The 15982-nt window shown below is 31.7% G+C and overlaps 1 protein-coding gene across 2 annotated transcripts in view; it reads left to right on the top strand.

The window, feature by feature from the left end:
* The window catches only part of LOC143071693 (tyrosine-protein phosphatase non-receptor type substrate 1-like), a 39314-nt gene that overhangs the window by 11849 nt on the left and 11483 nt on the right, over nt 1–15982 (top strand). For both annotated transcript variants that reach the window (XM_076246176.1, XM_076246175.1), the window contains exons 2-4: nt 3703–3826; nt 8234–8358; nt 14700–14910. In XM_076246176.1, the coding sequence (XP_076102291.1) occupies nt 3730–3826; nt 8234–8358; nt 14700–14910 (433 nt within the window). In that variant the 5' untranslated portion in view covers nt 3703–3729. The remainder of the gene's footprint in view (nt 1–3702; nt 3827–8233; nt 8359–14699; nt 14911–15982) is intronic.

The raw sequence follows: 15982 nt of genomic DNA, 5'->3' as shown, positions 1-15982 counted from the left end.
GCTAGAACCTATGCCGAATGTGATGATGTCAACCTCCTATTTCTCAACCGTGACATGCCCACTGTCCTAACGTTATGTGATCTCATATCTAATTTTTAGTTCCGCTCACGCATATTGATGTTAGACGGAGGACATAAACATGGATGTGCTCCTTACAAAAACATCTCTATCATGACTGAAATCGACACTACGCAAATTTCCTGATTAACATCAGAAAAAATTGATTTAAACGATGTGTCGGTGTTTCAACTAAGTAGCAACATTTTTAGCCGCTCTAGATTATCATAAAAAGATACCAGAATATTCATGTTTGATCTGTAATTTTATCGATTGTGTCCTATTCCGAATTCTAACCTTTTTACTGAGTGCTCATACGTGTGGCGGGTGATGGATGCAAAGCAGGAGACGTTTATACTGTTGACCAAACCAGTCTCGAATATATGAATTCATGCAATTTCTTCAATCTATGTTTATTCCTTGACTTGTTGATTTACTAGATTTAGAAATTGTCGATCTACTGATGCTTATTATAATAAATATTTAAAGAATTCAACGTTGTCATTTTAAACGCAGGTAATAAAACTCATCAATATTTAATGTTTTTCGTTTTATTTCCTGTAAATGCTTGACACCGGTTTCTGTCTTGAAAATGAGCTGCATCTGTTTTGACCTTTCATAATTGTGCCCATTGTGTGAGTTTTTGATTAAGTGAAAAAAAACTTACTATCAATTAGATAAGTTGTCGACTGAGGAAGAAAGTGTAGTATTTCATTGTAACGAATAAAATATAAACAAACTGAAGAAATGCCATTACTTAAACTATAAATCTTAATATGATGTTAATTACTATTGAAAGCCATACAGTGACCTCAAGTAATGTCGTTTAAACCGTCGCTCTTTGGTATTTTGTGGATATATTTCTCGTGTGAAATCGTTTACCACTTCCATTTTAATTTTAAAAGATCATTAGAAAAACAAAAGGACTAAATACTAAAAATACAAAAGCAGCTAAACAGATACATGGACCAAAAATATGAACCAGAAGTTTACAAGTTAAAGAATTTTACAGGTACAGAATAATAATTTTCTCCTATTTGTTTTTACCGTACGACATTTTAGGAAACATTGGTTATACTACTATTAATAATAAAGATAATAGTAATAGTGGTAATAATAATAAAAGTAAGAATACACATTCATTAACGTTGCTGAAAAGAAACCAAGAAATACTTGTATCAAAATGCTAACTTTTTTCCAAAGCTAAAACTAAACATAGATACCAGACTTATAGTTTTATTTGCAAGTCGTGCGAAAAGAACCATCAGTGAAAGCTCGAATCAAATTAGATAAAGGGCAGATAAATCCACGTTTAGATCACTGTTGCTCAGTATGAAGAAACTGCAGCCTTTTGTTGTTTTATTTTTGTTTTATTATCGAACAGAAATATTTTCTCAATGGACAACTATAACTGTTTTTACGAACACGATATTGGAAACTGGTCTGTCGAATTATTTCAGAAATATAGAACTATTTCCGTTTGAAAGAGAATACAATACCACAAGTTAATGTACGAATCAAAAAAGGGATTTACACCGATATATCAAATCTAATTGTGTGTAGAAATATGGATCAATTTCACAAAACTAGTCTTAGTACATTGATACACATAATGTGTATTGCTGAGTGATGATTTGAAGACCGTCTATATCTTTTTAATAAAATCCGATACTGTTAGAACATGGAAGAATTTGAGTGGGAGGGAAATCAAGGACAATCAAAACTATTGACATAACAAAAGGCAGACCACACAGAGACCAGACAAACTACAGTGCGCAAAGAGATGGCAACCCAACGGGAGTATCTCTGGAGTCGTGGAACCAGCAGGTGTTTTCAACCTATTAGTAGCTAGTAATAGTGTGTTTTCTTCAGTCCGTACACATACGAATATGATCAACTAAAGATAAGGATAATGTTATATTACTTTGTACTTTGAGAAGCTAATTCATATGAAAACTCATCAGGTATATGTTAACAGGAAAACTTTGAAGATTTTGATTAAACCAAATTGAATAACATGTAGGTACATGTATTTATAAGCTATCAACTTACAACTGGTATAGTTTCATACAAATTAGTTGGACGATAATGCTGAAAAAATTGAATATTGATGACGGAAAAACATCTTATTACGCAGCAACTTCTTTGATATAAAGCATACCTGCCACCTACTTAAAACGACTTGCAACAACAATATATTGGTCGATAAATCAGAAGTGCAATTCTATTTTATTCAAATCATATTCTTATTTATATTTACTGCTCATCGTTTTTTCCTTATATTTGGCATGTCTTCAGTCACTATCATACTAAGGCTTATACACAAATATATTAATTCATATGAAATTGCATTGGCCAATTTTACATTGTCCAAGACCTAGAATAGGCAAAATGTACATATTTACACCCAGTCTCCCATAAAACCATGCAAAAAAAAAATTGAAGTATTTCGGATTTTATGACATTTAAATGTATTCTGGTCTTGTTGAACTTTATATAATCTGGATATTATAAAAACAAAGTATATATTTTTTCAATGATACGATCATTTGAAAATTAATGATTCAGAACAAGTATTGCTGTATAGAATGATCGTTAGAATCTGCTGAAAAAAATAATTTGCTCGAACTTTTGATTTTGCCATTTGATAATGCACATTTCGATTAGAATTATTCTCGGAGTTCTGTACTTTTTATATTTCATTTTTTGCTAATCCTTAATACTCCGTCAACTAAATGTTTGTTTACAAACGATTGATATATTTCTGTGAACATGTCTGTTCTAAATTTTGAAAAGTATGAAGGGGTTCGGTATAATTGAATTAGTTGCAATATAATATAGTTGTCAAAAAAATAAAGCAAAACAACCTGTAAATTATTGTACAATAAACCAAATTATTCCTCATAGTAAAATGTGAAATTGATTATACCGGCTTAAACAAATGATTTTGGTGATTTTAAGGAATCATTCAATGCATATTCGTCGGTCGATCTATCTGTCCATGTGCGCTGTAAACGCAACTCTTCCTATCTGTATTGCTGGATATTGATGAAACTTTTTACAGATGTAGTACATACTACTCTTGGGTAAACGTACGTAACGGAATACAATCTGGGTCGTACATGGTAAAGGGAAGATAATTAAACGTACTTAGTCGATATATAGCTATTATAATAATTTTGAAGTAATTCTGATTTTGGGTATCCACGTGAGTTCACTCACACGTCCAGTTTATATCCGTCAGAGTTCATTTGTAATTAACCATTAACTTTGTGGTACAATTAACATAATTACATTTATTTGAGTAGACTAAGCGACTTTTACTACTGTTTACAATCGTATCTAATACATATGTACCGAGTCGTTGACACAAAACAGATGAGCGACCTCTACATACTTACTGTCAAATATCAGTAGAATTTGTACTTCCTGAGAGACTTGTTTATGAATAAGTAATTAAAAGTAATAAAACGGTAATTAGCACAAACAACTTTATGTACCAGTAATGGAATTGTGATTTGTTTTAATGAAATATTCTTCTTGATGTTGATATAATTTATTTTTGTATGATGCAGTACTTGACAATCATTTTCTCAGCTAAGATTGTTATCAGAAAGTGAAGATTTCTTTTAAATTTACTTGCAGGCCTTTAAATGACAAAGATTGCGGTTAATGATGATTCGTAATGGACGATTATATAAAATTTCTAGAATAATATCCTTACAGTATTACATAGTAGAAGCTGTCCTTTTCTTGTCATCGTGGAGTGGTAAGTTACCTTTTGTCTTATTTTTAAAAGAATTTGCGGTTACTATATACTATATGATTTGCATATTAGGGAATACGTTGATATGATTGGTCTAGAGGACTTCCAGTAGTTGATTGACGTTGGTTATTTTTCGATATACGACGTTGACCGAACTTCTTTTCGTAACCTATGTTAACAAGATGGCGGCGATAATAACACCGATGTCAACCAAATTCATTTTCACTGCACGTTAATCGTTAAATAAAATAATACTCAAAAACAGTCGATTGGATTATAATAGGGGATTTTGCAGTTCACTTTTTATCAGATAGCAAATTTCATTGGGTATATATTTTTGCGTTAGTCAACAAATATATTCATGCGCCAGGCCTATTCAATGACATAAATATACAAGCTACGTGTGATACAGGTAACGTGTGTGGAAAAATATATTCCGTATTTCCAATTTTAAAGAATTATAAGAATAAAACGTATTTTTTAAGGAAATTTTTGGTGTATAAACTGGACCAAGTCACTCACAAACATATCATAAAAGTCCGAAGGACTTTTATTTGTTTGTGAGTGAATTGGTCGAATTTATACTCAAATAAATTCCTTTAAAAAGGCATTTAATCCTATATTAATTTTCTAGGCACTTGAAATATATATTAAGAACTTCATGCACATATATGCAATTTCGCCACATTTTATATATTAAGCATTTACAAATCATAGCTTCTTAATATAATGGACTAAGTTTCATATACTTATGCTATACAATTAGTCATGTTTTCAGGCTATTTGGTGCTATACTCCCTTTTTATCGACGACTTATACATATTTTTTGTCTCATTTTTAAAGCAATTACATGTATAAAGCAAAATATTGTTAGCTCACCTGTCCCGAAGGGACAAGTGAGCTTATGCCATCACTTGGCGTCCGTCGTCGTCCGTCGTCTGTCGTCCGTCGTCTGTCGTCGTCTGTCGTCGTAAACTATTTCAAGAATCTTCTCCTCTGAAACTACTGGGCCAAATACTTTCAAACTTTAATTGAATGTTTCTTAGGGTATCTAGTTTGTAAATTGTATCCGAAGTTATGATCTATCAACAAACATGGTCGCCATTGCTAGAAATAGAACATAGGGGTCAAATGCAGTTTTTGGCTTATAACTCAAAAACCAAAGCATTTAGAGCAAATCTGACGGGATAATATTGTTTATCAGGTCAACATCTATCTGCCCTGAAATTTTCAGATGAATCAGACAACCTGTTGTTGGGTTACTGCCCCTGAATTGGTAATTTTAAAGAAATTTTGCTGTTTTTGGTTATTATCTTGAATATTATTATAGATAGAGATAAACTGTAAACAGCAATAATGTTCAGCAAAGTAAGATTTACAAATAAGTCAACATGACGGAAATGGTCAGTTGACCCCTTTAGGAGTTATTGCCCTTAATAGTCAATTTTTAACCATTTTTCGTAAATCTTAGTAATCTTTTACAAAAATCTTCTTCTCTGAAACTACTGTGCCAAATACTTCCAAACTTTAACTGAATGTTCCTTAGGGTATCTAGTTTGTAAATTGTATCCGAAGTTATGATCTATCAACAAACATGGTCGCCATTGCTAAAAATAGAACATAGGGGTCAAATGCAGTTTTTGGCTTATAACTCAAAAACCAAAGCATTTAGAGCAAATCTGACGTGAGTTATATTGTTTATCAGGTCAACATCTATCTGCCCTGAAATTTTCAGATGAATCAGGCAACCTGTTGTTGGGTTGCTGCCCCTGAATTGATAATTTTAAGGAAACTTTGCTGTTTTTGTTTATTATCTTGAATATAGTTATAAATAGAAATAAACTGTAAACAGCAATAATGTTCAGCAAAGTAAGATCTTCAATTAAGTCAATTTGACCAAAATTGTCAATTGACCCCTTAAGGAGTTATTGCCCAATAAAGACTTTTTTCACAATTTGTTCATCATGTTGACTTACTTTAAAAAATCTTCTCCTTTGAAACTGCTGTATCAATTTCAGCCAAACTTAGGCTAAATGAGTTTCAGAGTATCTAGTATAAATTTTATATTTTATTTCCTTGTATGTCAAGAAACATAGCTCCTATGGCTAAAATAGAACATAGGAGAAAATGATTATTTTTTTTGGCTTTTGAAGAAAATAGGACGATCCAAAAAACATTTAAATAATTGAAAAGCCAAAATAATCATTGATGAGAGATTTAACCAAAAGAATTAAGGTGAGCGATTCAGGCTCTTGAGAGCCTCTTGATTTAATATAGCAGTAACATTTTTGGGTAAAACAAGCATACGTTATATTAATTTCTGATTTTTAAGACTTTTTTAACACAGAAAAATGGGTCAAAATAAAAGAATTTAACAAAAAAGCTAAAAGATAAATAATTGAGAGTTATGAATGATACAATATTAAAAAAAGGATATAGAATAGAGAAAAGAGAACAGATGCTTAAAAAAATAAGAAATATACAGTCCCTCTCCCCATCCCCAGACCCTCTTACGTTAGACTGATAGTGTTGATTCATATTGTGCAATCATATATATCGAGCCTTCTGAGTTTGCTTTTATATGACTACACGCTGAATTTGCTTTAGACTGAAGCATTGCCGATTTTTGAACGTTTTAAGTGGTAGAGTTTGTATTCAGGTCCGATTTCTGTATCTTTAGAGTGATAGAGTTTGTATACAGGTCACCGTCATCTGTATGGCATTAAGGTGTAATGAATTCTGATTGATACCTATTCAACATGGAAATAAGAATGATAATAAATGAATATCTTTGTCATTAACTAAATATTAGTTATAGCTGACTTAACTAGTTAGTTGAAATACATTAAGCTTATTATTGTTCGATGTGTATTGGCTTTTAAACTTGAATTATACTCGTCAAGTAGAAATATCGTGGTGTGTCATGAAAGGTCATGGCTGGTAGAAGAGAAAATAAATGGTTATTAATTCAATCAACTCGTATTTGATTGTGCATTTCCTTTTTGACTGTACATGCAGAAATACTTTTAATTGAACGTACATACGTCTATCAATTAAATATAGATGATCAATAAATTCAAATATAAAAATGCAAAAAAAAAAAATCTAATGCGATATGTTAATTTTTATAGTGTATAATTATTTCTTTTCTGGACATTACAACAGAAATGTTTTTTCAGTTCTCATCATCAAAGAAACGTGCCTATTTTGTTTATACGCTCCATATGTTAATGTTTAAGAAAACTCTGCTGTATCTTCCATTAGATAGAACTGTCCGAACTGTCCGCTCTGCTCCCAGCTTTGATGAGGTAGTTATGTTGACGTTTGAACAGATTTAGCTACTGTCGATTACTTGGGAGAAAATTAATAAACTGGAACCAATATATAATATTTATGTTCTGTATTTTGACATTTTCATCACCATTTACGACGATACATGTAGGTTTAATCCATTAATAAACCGAATGATAAACAAGCGCGTATTACTATTAATACTTCTATTCCTCAACATGACGTTAAATACAGAAACACTTTTTGTGTCTATTTATGACACGTCTGTGATATGATCAACGCTACAATTCTTAGCAATACGTACTAGATTAATATAAATATATTTATAAAATAATATTAAGATTGATAAAGGATACACTTAAACCGTTTTGATGCTTTTTACTCTCTTTTTTCATTCTGCGCTTTTTGCTCTGCTGTAAGTACCGTAATTCTGACTCTTCATAAGTTAATAAAGATTGTACAATGTGACTGTACCATTCCATAAGGTTATGACTGTAAAAATGCAAATAATTCCAGACTGGTAACGCAAAAAAAAACCAAATTTAAACTTGAGTTTTTTGATGTCGTAGACTTCAGAGATTTCAAAGTAGCTGCAATGTGTTTTAAATTTTATGTTACACTGTTAAAAATTAAACAGTGAAGTAGGTCATAAAAATGAGTAATATTCCATTAAAGTATATAAGTAGTTTGTCCGTTCGAATATTATACAAAATGCATATTTGATTCATCGTTGTGTTAAATGTGTAAACAATCTCAAAATATATAGAGTTAAAAATTGATATGATATAACAAATTATGTAGTTGTATAAGGTTACGATAGAAATGAAATAACGTTATTGTGTACCAATGCATATAAAATCGAGATGTTTTCCTTAAAAGTAGATTGGTGGAAGAAACTTGTATGTGGAATTTTATAAAGGGTAGAGTCCATATTGTTTTTGTCGAGTGCGTAAATTAAATAAAGTTCGTAGGTAAAAAAATAATCAGGAAATTTATATAGAATTTAATATATATAGTGATTATACAAATTGGTAATTATTACAAATGTTCAGATTTTATCTATTGTTACATGTATCCACATATTTATTATTATAGTTTTTTTTTTAAATTCAATTGTAGCCTTATCTGTGAAAGGTTTACAAGCCAATGTCCCTTTGTTTGAACCTAGAGAAAACAATGTATCATTCTATGCTGGGGATACTGCAACGCTACTGTGTTCTGTCACTGGATTACAAACTCGCTTTGTAAGTATGCTTTCTAAAAAAAAACATAAACAATTGTTCACTTTAAAATATTTTTTTTTAGCCATGACTATATTTGTATATTTTTTTTTTATCTAAAAAGTAAAATAACAAAAATACCGAACTGCAAGGAATATTCAAAGCGTGAATCCCTAATCAAAACCAAAATCAAAACCTCAAATACATTATACGAATGGATACCAACTGTCATACTCCGGACTTGGTGCAGGTATTGTCTTTTATCTTACCTCCTATACATTTCAAGGAATATGATTGGTGAAAAGCGTCCGCGTGCAAACCGTGTATATTTGATATTAGGTTAGTAGGGAGGCGGGGCTTATCTCATAATTGTTAGTAATGGAGTTACGTCCCTTTATATTCCATATTAGGTAAGAAGGGGCGGGGCTTATTTCATACACGGTTAGTAATGGTGTTATGTCCCTTTATAAAAACAAAACGGTACTGAGAAAAAAATCTTAAAAGTTCTAACAGACGAAGAAATTGATGATTAAGATTGAAATAAATTCATAAAACACATTTAAACCTAACAAGTCGTTATTGTTGGCATCTGTTTTTGTAAGATCAATAGAAGTATTTTCCTAATGTTAACAGCATTGAAGACTTGCTCATTTTGAGAATCACTAGTCTTAATTTCACACGTTAAGATAGTCGGTAAGATAAATTCGTTACATAGTGTGCTAGTGGCGTAATACAGTGTATATGGGGTCAGTAAATTCCATATACTTCGCTCTCACCCCATATGGAATTTACCGTATTAGGTCACTAGCACACTATGTAACTAAAAATGTACAAAATGTACAAAATGGTGGATTAAAACCCCTTTATTTACTTTTATGTCTGAGTCGTGTCCCAATAATCAAACTCACATGAAAAGAACAGGTATTCGAAAAACAATACATTCAGTACATTATAGTAAAAAGAAGTGTCAATAAGTTTTATTTTGGTATATTTTAATTTTTTACATTGTATATGTTTTAGCTTAATTGAAACATTTACAGGAACTCAAATTAAAAAAATAACAAAAATTTACCTAGGTTCATCTTATAATAGTCACAGGTAGAATTGTTCAAATACTTGTCTAGTAAAATAAAATTTTAATTTTGATTCTTATACTTTAACAATCAAATCTAATATCAACAGTCACAAATTTTGAAACATGAATCACTAATCGTTATATAGTTTACCATGTAGAAGTGATATAAGTGTATTGAACGTATCTTACTGACGAACTTGACGGACAGAGAAACAAGCGAAAAGACATTTTCAAACGAAATCGTACCACTGGACTGAGGTATGAATAATATATTTAAATATTTTGTATATAATGTTGTTCATTTATTATTGTTGAGATATGGATTTTCTATCATTTTGAAAACATCAACATCAACCCGAAAATTAATTAAGAAGAACAAAGAACTAAACACCAAAAAATTATCTGCCGAACTGACAGCTCAATAGAATGTAACATTTGCTTCAGCAAATATTTCATAATCTAGTTAGCAGAGATGAAAAAGATTCAATTTGGGATGCTGCTGAATTGAACATGATTTTAATGAAATTTTGTACACAGCAAAGACCTTGTTTAGCATTAGAGTTTGATTTGATTTGATGGACTATCAATAACGTCAGATTAAATTATGGTAAACTTGTGTCATCGCTTAATTTACTTTAATTGTAATTTATAGTTATATGTCCCTTTAATCCGTCAATATTTAGTTATCATTAGATATTAGAGAATCGATCAAAACTACCGTTATTTGTATTTAATATGTTGTGGTTTCTTGTCGAACCATATCCGAACGAACTATTTATATCACACACCAAAAGAAAAATATGTAAGGACAATAAAATGATACTGAAATAATATCTGGTTTGAATAACATTGATTCTTGCTTTGAAGTTAGATTAATTGGATTGTTTCTCTTAAACACGAACATCTTTACACAAGTACTCAATCGATTTTATTTTTGATTTTTAACTTCTTATAACTAAATTGCCGTTCGTTAATTATTTCATGTGCAGATCTAGCAATAAAATTAGAAAAAAATGTGAATACAAAAGTTCGTATGCAATAGAATGAGCATACGTAATTAATCCTTGTTATACAAAAGTAAAATTTAAGAGCTGTTAATTGCATACCGTTACATGTATATGCTATAAGTGTTTCACCTGGGGACTTTCCGTATAGAATTTTCCTCTGAGTTCGGTATTTTGTTATTTTACTGTTCTGGAGGTATCGATACATGGAATTCTCCAGTTTGAAAGTAAAACTCATATTAAAGATCTAGAGGAAATTGTATTAAGCTTTTCGGGTGTACATAAATAACGATGAAGCAATGTCAATTTAAATGGGAATGTCTGGTATAGAAAAACCACGCGCTCGTCAAGTCAATAGCACTATCAAAATAGCTTCGATTGGGTGACCCTCTGTAAAACTAACTATGACTTTTTAGCCTTGCTTTTCGTGTGGCTCTCCAACGTTTTGCCCAGTTTTTCGAACTATTACAATTGTATATTACAATTTAAACTAAACAAATTTTGTAGAAGAACACAAAAACAAATAACAACAACAACAAAAACATCAACAACAACAAACAACAACAAACAACAACAACATAATAAACTCTTTTGGAATAAAAATTAACATAAAACATTTGTGTGACCAAAATTGTTCTTGTATTATATTTTGTATTGTATTTTTAAATTGACACAGATAATTAAAAATAAGACAGATAAGAAATTATGTGTTACTCATAAAACTTGCTCTTTTGATTGATTTGAAAGTTCATTTAACTTTATCATTCCCTGATGGCATGCATGTAACATGTCTCATTGAAATTCACATGTACATGTGTGTGTGAAATGAATGGTTTTATATAAATGTGTAGAACGACTGTCTCTGGGTATCAAGCAGGGTCTTGTTAGTCTCATAGCTGCGTGCTAACCTCGAGTACTGGATGGCATGGGTTCGATAACCTGTGAGATCAAACCAGTCTTTCTTATTTGTATTTTCTGCTCTCCGATGAACACGTGACAACACAAGACTGATCGACTCGGATTTGAAATTTTGTGTCCGGGTTGGTGACATGTCTTCCTGCATGTTATAGTTTCTGGTACCCTGATGACACTTGAGGTCAAACTCGAGATAAATGTAATCACATTGCATTATAAGGAATAACTCTTAGAAAAAAATGGGAATTTTCTGATATATACCACGTATGATACTTTACGTACTATACTCCTTTTTCCGTCTTTCCAAAGTGATACCTGAATGCTTTCACTAGAGAATATATTTTTTTTTTCAAAAACTTTGACAGTAATCAGAATCATTATTATCAGTATGTTTTGTTTGATCAAATAGATTGTTTTCACAGTAGGTAGTAGCAGACTAGGCATGCAAAACACATCACTTTTTAACGTGTCACTGTAATTCTTTATTTGTCCTGGATGTTTCGAATTAGATTGTTTACTGTGAAACAGAATCCGGATTCTAAAGCCGTGAATAATTCTGCCTCAGACGACTGGTTTTCTAATCCAATCAACAAAAGTGCCGCCTGAGTTCGTGTGCAGTAATATACCATTAATAAATTTTCAACGGAAAACTCAAATTGGTGTAAAATTGATATGTTTCCATTCCGGTGGTGGCACGTTTCTCTCAGTATGTTCTCTTTAGGTATATATTTTCTCTATGCGAACAGAAGCATGCCTCAGTGCATATTTTGGTTTGCCATCACGGATGATTCTCGAAAGGATAATTATCCGTTTTCTGTAAGCATATCATGCAGAAAAGTATAATCAATGTTTTTCTCAAGTGAATTTCTTATATCTTTTTTCTGAAGGAGATAAGACGTGTGTCTTTTTTAACCTTTTGCCTATCTGATATTGGTTTTTCTAATACATCAACTAATTCCGGTTAATACATTGTTTTACCTTAAGGAAATACTATTTAGACAAATTTGTTTAAAAACAAAACTTTGGCATTAATACACTGGACACGTACATCTTGAATAATTCCCTTGAAACATTGGTTTATGTAAGAGTCAATTATATTGCAAAAAGTATTTAAGCCGCGACGGGTCATTCGATATTCTAAAGATGAAACAGACAAGACCAATTACGTTTTACATTATTTCCAGTGAAGACGCCATTAAAATCTTTATTTATTTTCTATATCACAGTTTCATTCCTTCAAGTTTAAAATCGGAAATAAATTACGACGCTTTCTTAACAAAGATCCAATCTGCTTCAAGAAAGTTAAATAGGTTTTGAAGAAACCGAATATGAAGGACATTTCAAATTAAAAATTCTGATCAGAATAATAGCGATGTATTGTCACAGGTGTTGCTTAGCAGATAAAAAAAGATTTCCTTTTTAATTCTGGAAGTCCTTCCAGGCAGAATTTTTACAAAACGTTTAATATTTCCTGTCTCAAATCTTTGATTTCAACATCAATGCATAGCCATGAGACGCCGTAAAACGTTTTTATTTAATGAATATGTGTAAAATTGTTTTAAAACATATTTAAAAACCAGTTTATTATCAAAATTCTTTTTCTGTTCGAAACCACTATCCAACCTAATTCACCGACTGAAATTAGCAAGATTTTCAATTTGAGATTAAGTATCTGAAATTCAACAGGTTATATTAGAGAGACAGATATATAAAACGTTCAGATCCAATAAAAACATAAAAGAGGGACGAAAGATACAAAAGGGACAGTTAAACTAAGAAATCTAAAATAAACTGACAACGCCATGGTTAAAAATGAAAATGACAAACAGACAAACAATAGTACACCTGACACAACATAGAAAACTAAAGAATAAACAACACAAACCCTACAAAAAACTAGGTGTGATCTGAGGTTCTCCAAAAGGGTTAGCAGATACTGCTCCACATGTGGCACCCGTCGTGTTGCTTATGTGATAACAAATCCGGTAAATAGTCTAATTCGGTAGATCACATTCATGAAAGGAAAGGGGATTGTAGTTACGACGTAAGGATCATATCCAATATCATTTGTGAAACGGTTATTCCATAGCGGTCAACCAACTCGTGATGGCGTCCGTAAAATTTACGAAGGGATGATTTCAACTTCACCATTTGGAACTCTTGGTTTAATAGCTTTCTTGTGAAATCATGATAGGAAATGCAAGCACGGGCATATCGTATCAATTGGAAGATATATACCCCGTATGCAGGTGCTGCTGGAATGTTGCAACTTAGAAATGAAAAGTTCATAATTGGAAAGCTGAAATCATCTTTTTTTGTCGTAAAGTTTTGTTTTCAACCGACCCTCATTATCCATTTCTAGATGTAAGTCAAGATATCTTTTATCTCTAGTTCGATGGGATAGATGCGTTCCACATAGTCACCAAATTTGGAATTATTTAGTGAAAGAACATCATTTATATAGCGGAAAGTAGAGTTGAAGGATATTGCTAACTTCTTGTCTTTCTTCCTAAGAAGTTCCTGCGTTAAGTCAGCCTCATAATAATAAAAAAAAGTCGGCAAGTAGAGGGGCACAGTGTGTACCCATTGGAATGCCGACAGTCTGTTGAAAAACATGTCCTCCGAACGTAGCACATGTGTTGTCAATCAAGAAATCAAGCATTTTGATAATATTAGTTTCAGAGAATTTTTTGTTAGAATCAGAGTGGTCCTTTACAAAGTAGGATTTATCCCTCCCTAAGACAAGATACTTGTATCTACGTTGGCCATTCTTTTTTATGAAGCAAATTTTAAAGCAATACCAACTCTTTCAATTTGTCTTTTAGTTTGGAATGTGGAATACTTGTGTAAAGAGTAGAAAAGTCAAATGTTTTAATACTGTTCCAAGATGAAAGAGAGTTATATTGTATGGACTCTAAAAGATCTTTGGAATTTTAAAGTATCCACATCTGATTCACGTCACCTCTAGAATAGGCAGGTTCACAATAACTTTGAAGCCCGTCTTTGATTGCTGATAAAACAGATGTTAATAATTTAGAAAGAGGTTTCGTCGAGCACTTGGAAGACCCAGCAATATACCGTTAGTGTAAGGACACTTATGTAGTTTAGGTATCCAATACAGTGATGGAAGATCCAGTTCTTAAGATAAAGTGCATAAACAGAAGGGCTTAATGCGACCATGGTCAATTCTATCTCAGGGTTTTGAAAAATTCTTTATTTGTCTAATTTCATTTTGTTTGTACATTGGTGTTTTATATGGAGCAGATACTGTTTACCCTTTCGGAGATCCTAAGATCACCTTTGGTATTTGTTGGGTTCGGCCATTCAAACAGTAAGAAAATAATCGTTTATCAAATTCTATGTCATTTCAGGTAGTTTGGAGGAGGACATCTGAACCTAACCCTTTAACAATAGGTGATTTCGTATATAGTCCTGACGACCGTATCAGCGTACGACGTGTAGAAGACAAAAACGAATGGAATTTAATCATCAAAGATGTACAAATAGCGGACGCTGGAATATACGAGTGTGCAGTTAGTTCTCGGGAGAAATACAAAAGACTTGTTTTGCTTCGGGTAAATGGTCAGTATCACAGCTTCATTCGTTCAAGTTTAAAATCGGATTCCCCAACAAAGATCCAATTTGCCTGAACATAGTTAAAACTGCTAAGTAGAAAAAATTTGAAAAAAAATCTAATATGAAGGACATTCCGAAAATACCATTGTGAACGGTATAAAAGGAAAACTTTGATAATGGTGATGTTTAGCAGATAAAAAAAATACATTTTTAATTCGGGAAGTTTTTCCACGCAGAATTTTCAAACCGTCTCAAATCTTTGATTTCAACATCAATGCATTAGCCAGGAGACGCCATAAAATGTGTCCATATAATGAATATACTCTTAATAGAAACCACTATTCAATTTATTTCTCCGACTGAAATAAACATTGGTGAATTTAGTCATTGTTTTTTAAGATAAAAAATAATAACTTGGTTCGATTAGAAAACAAATACTAAAAAGCGTTCAGATGCAATAAAAACCTCAAATACATAAACAAGAGAGCTTAATGTGACTATGGTCAATTTTATCTCAGAGTTTGAAAATCTCTTTAATAGTCTTTGTTCATTTTGTTTGTACATGGATGCTATATGTGAAGCAGATACTGCTTCCCCTTCCCGAAACCCTGAGATCGCCACTGGTTTTGAGTTGGTTCAAGTTTTGGATAAGGACATTTGACCCTAACCTATTACCAATAGGTGATTAAAAAACAGTATGTGAATTTGTATATAGTCATGTCGACTTTATCACCGTACGAAGTATAGAAGACAAAAATAAAGAATTCAATCATAACAAAATGTACAAATAGCCGACGCTGGCCTGGAGTATTTGAGTGTGCAGTTAGTTATCGGGAGAAATAAAATAAAGACTTTTTTTTTAAATCAGGTTAATGGTCAGTTAATTACTTAAAAGATATGGATTCTTGCTTACATATACAGTGGAAAACGAAAGTATAAATATATGCCGTGTTAAGACATGATGAAAACTGCAACAATAAAAGTCGCATTCTTATCATCTTATTTTTTAAAATATAAAGAACTAAATACCGTGTTGTTTTCATTGTTATATTATTGTCAATATCGAAGATTCGCAAGA

Source organism: Mytilus galloprovincialis, chromosome 4 (assembly GCF_965363235.1).
Source record: "Mytilus galloprovincialis chromosome 4, xbMytGall1.hap1.1, whole genome shotgun sequence".
Classification (NCBI taxonomy): Eukaryota; Metazoa; Mollusca; class Bivalvia; order Mytilida; family Mytilidae; genus Mytilus; species Mytilus galloprovincialis.
This window is presented reverse-complemented; position numbering and strand designations above follow the sequence as displayed.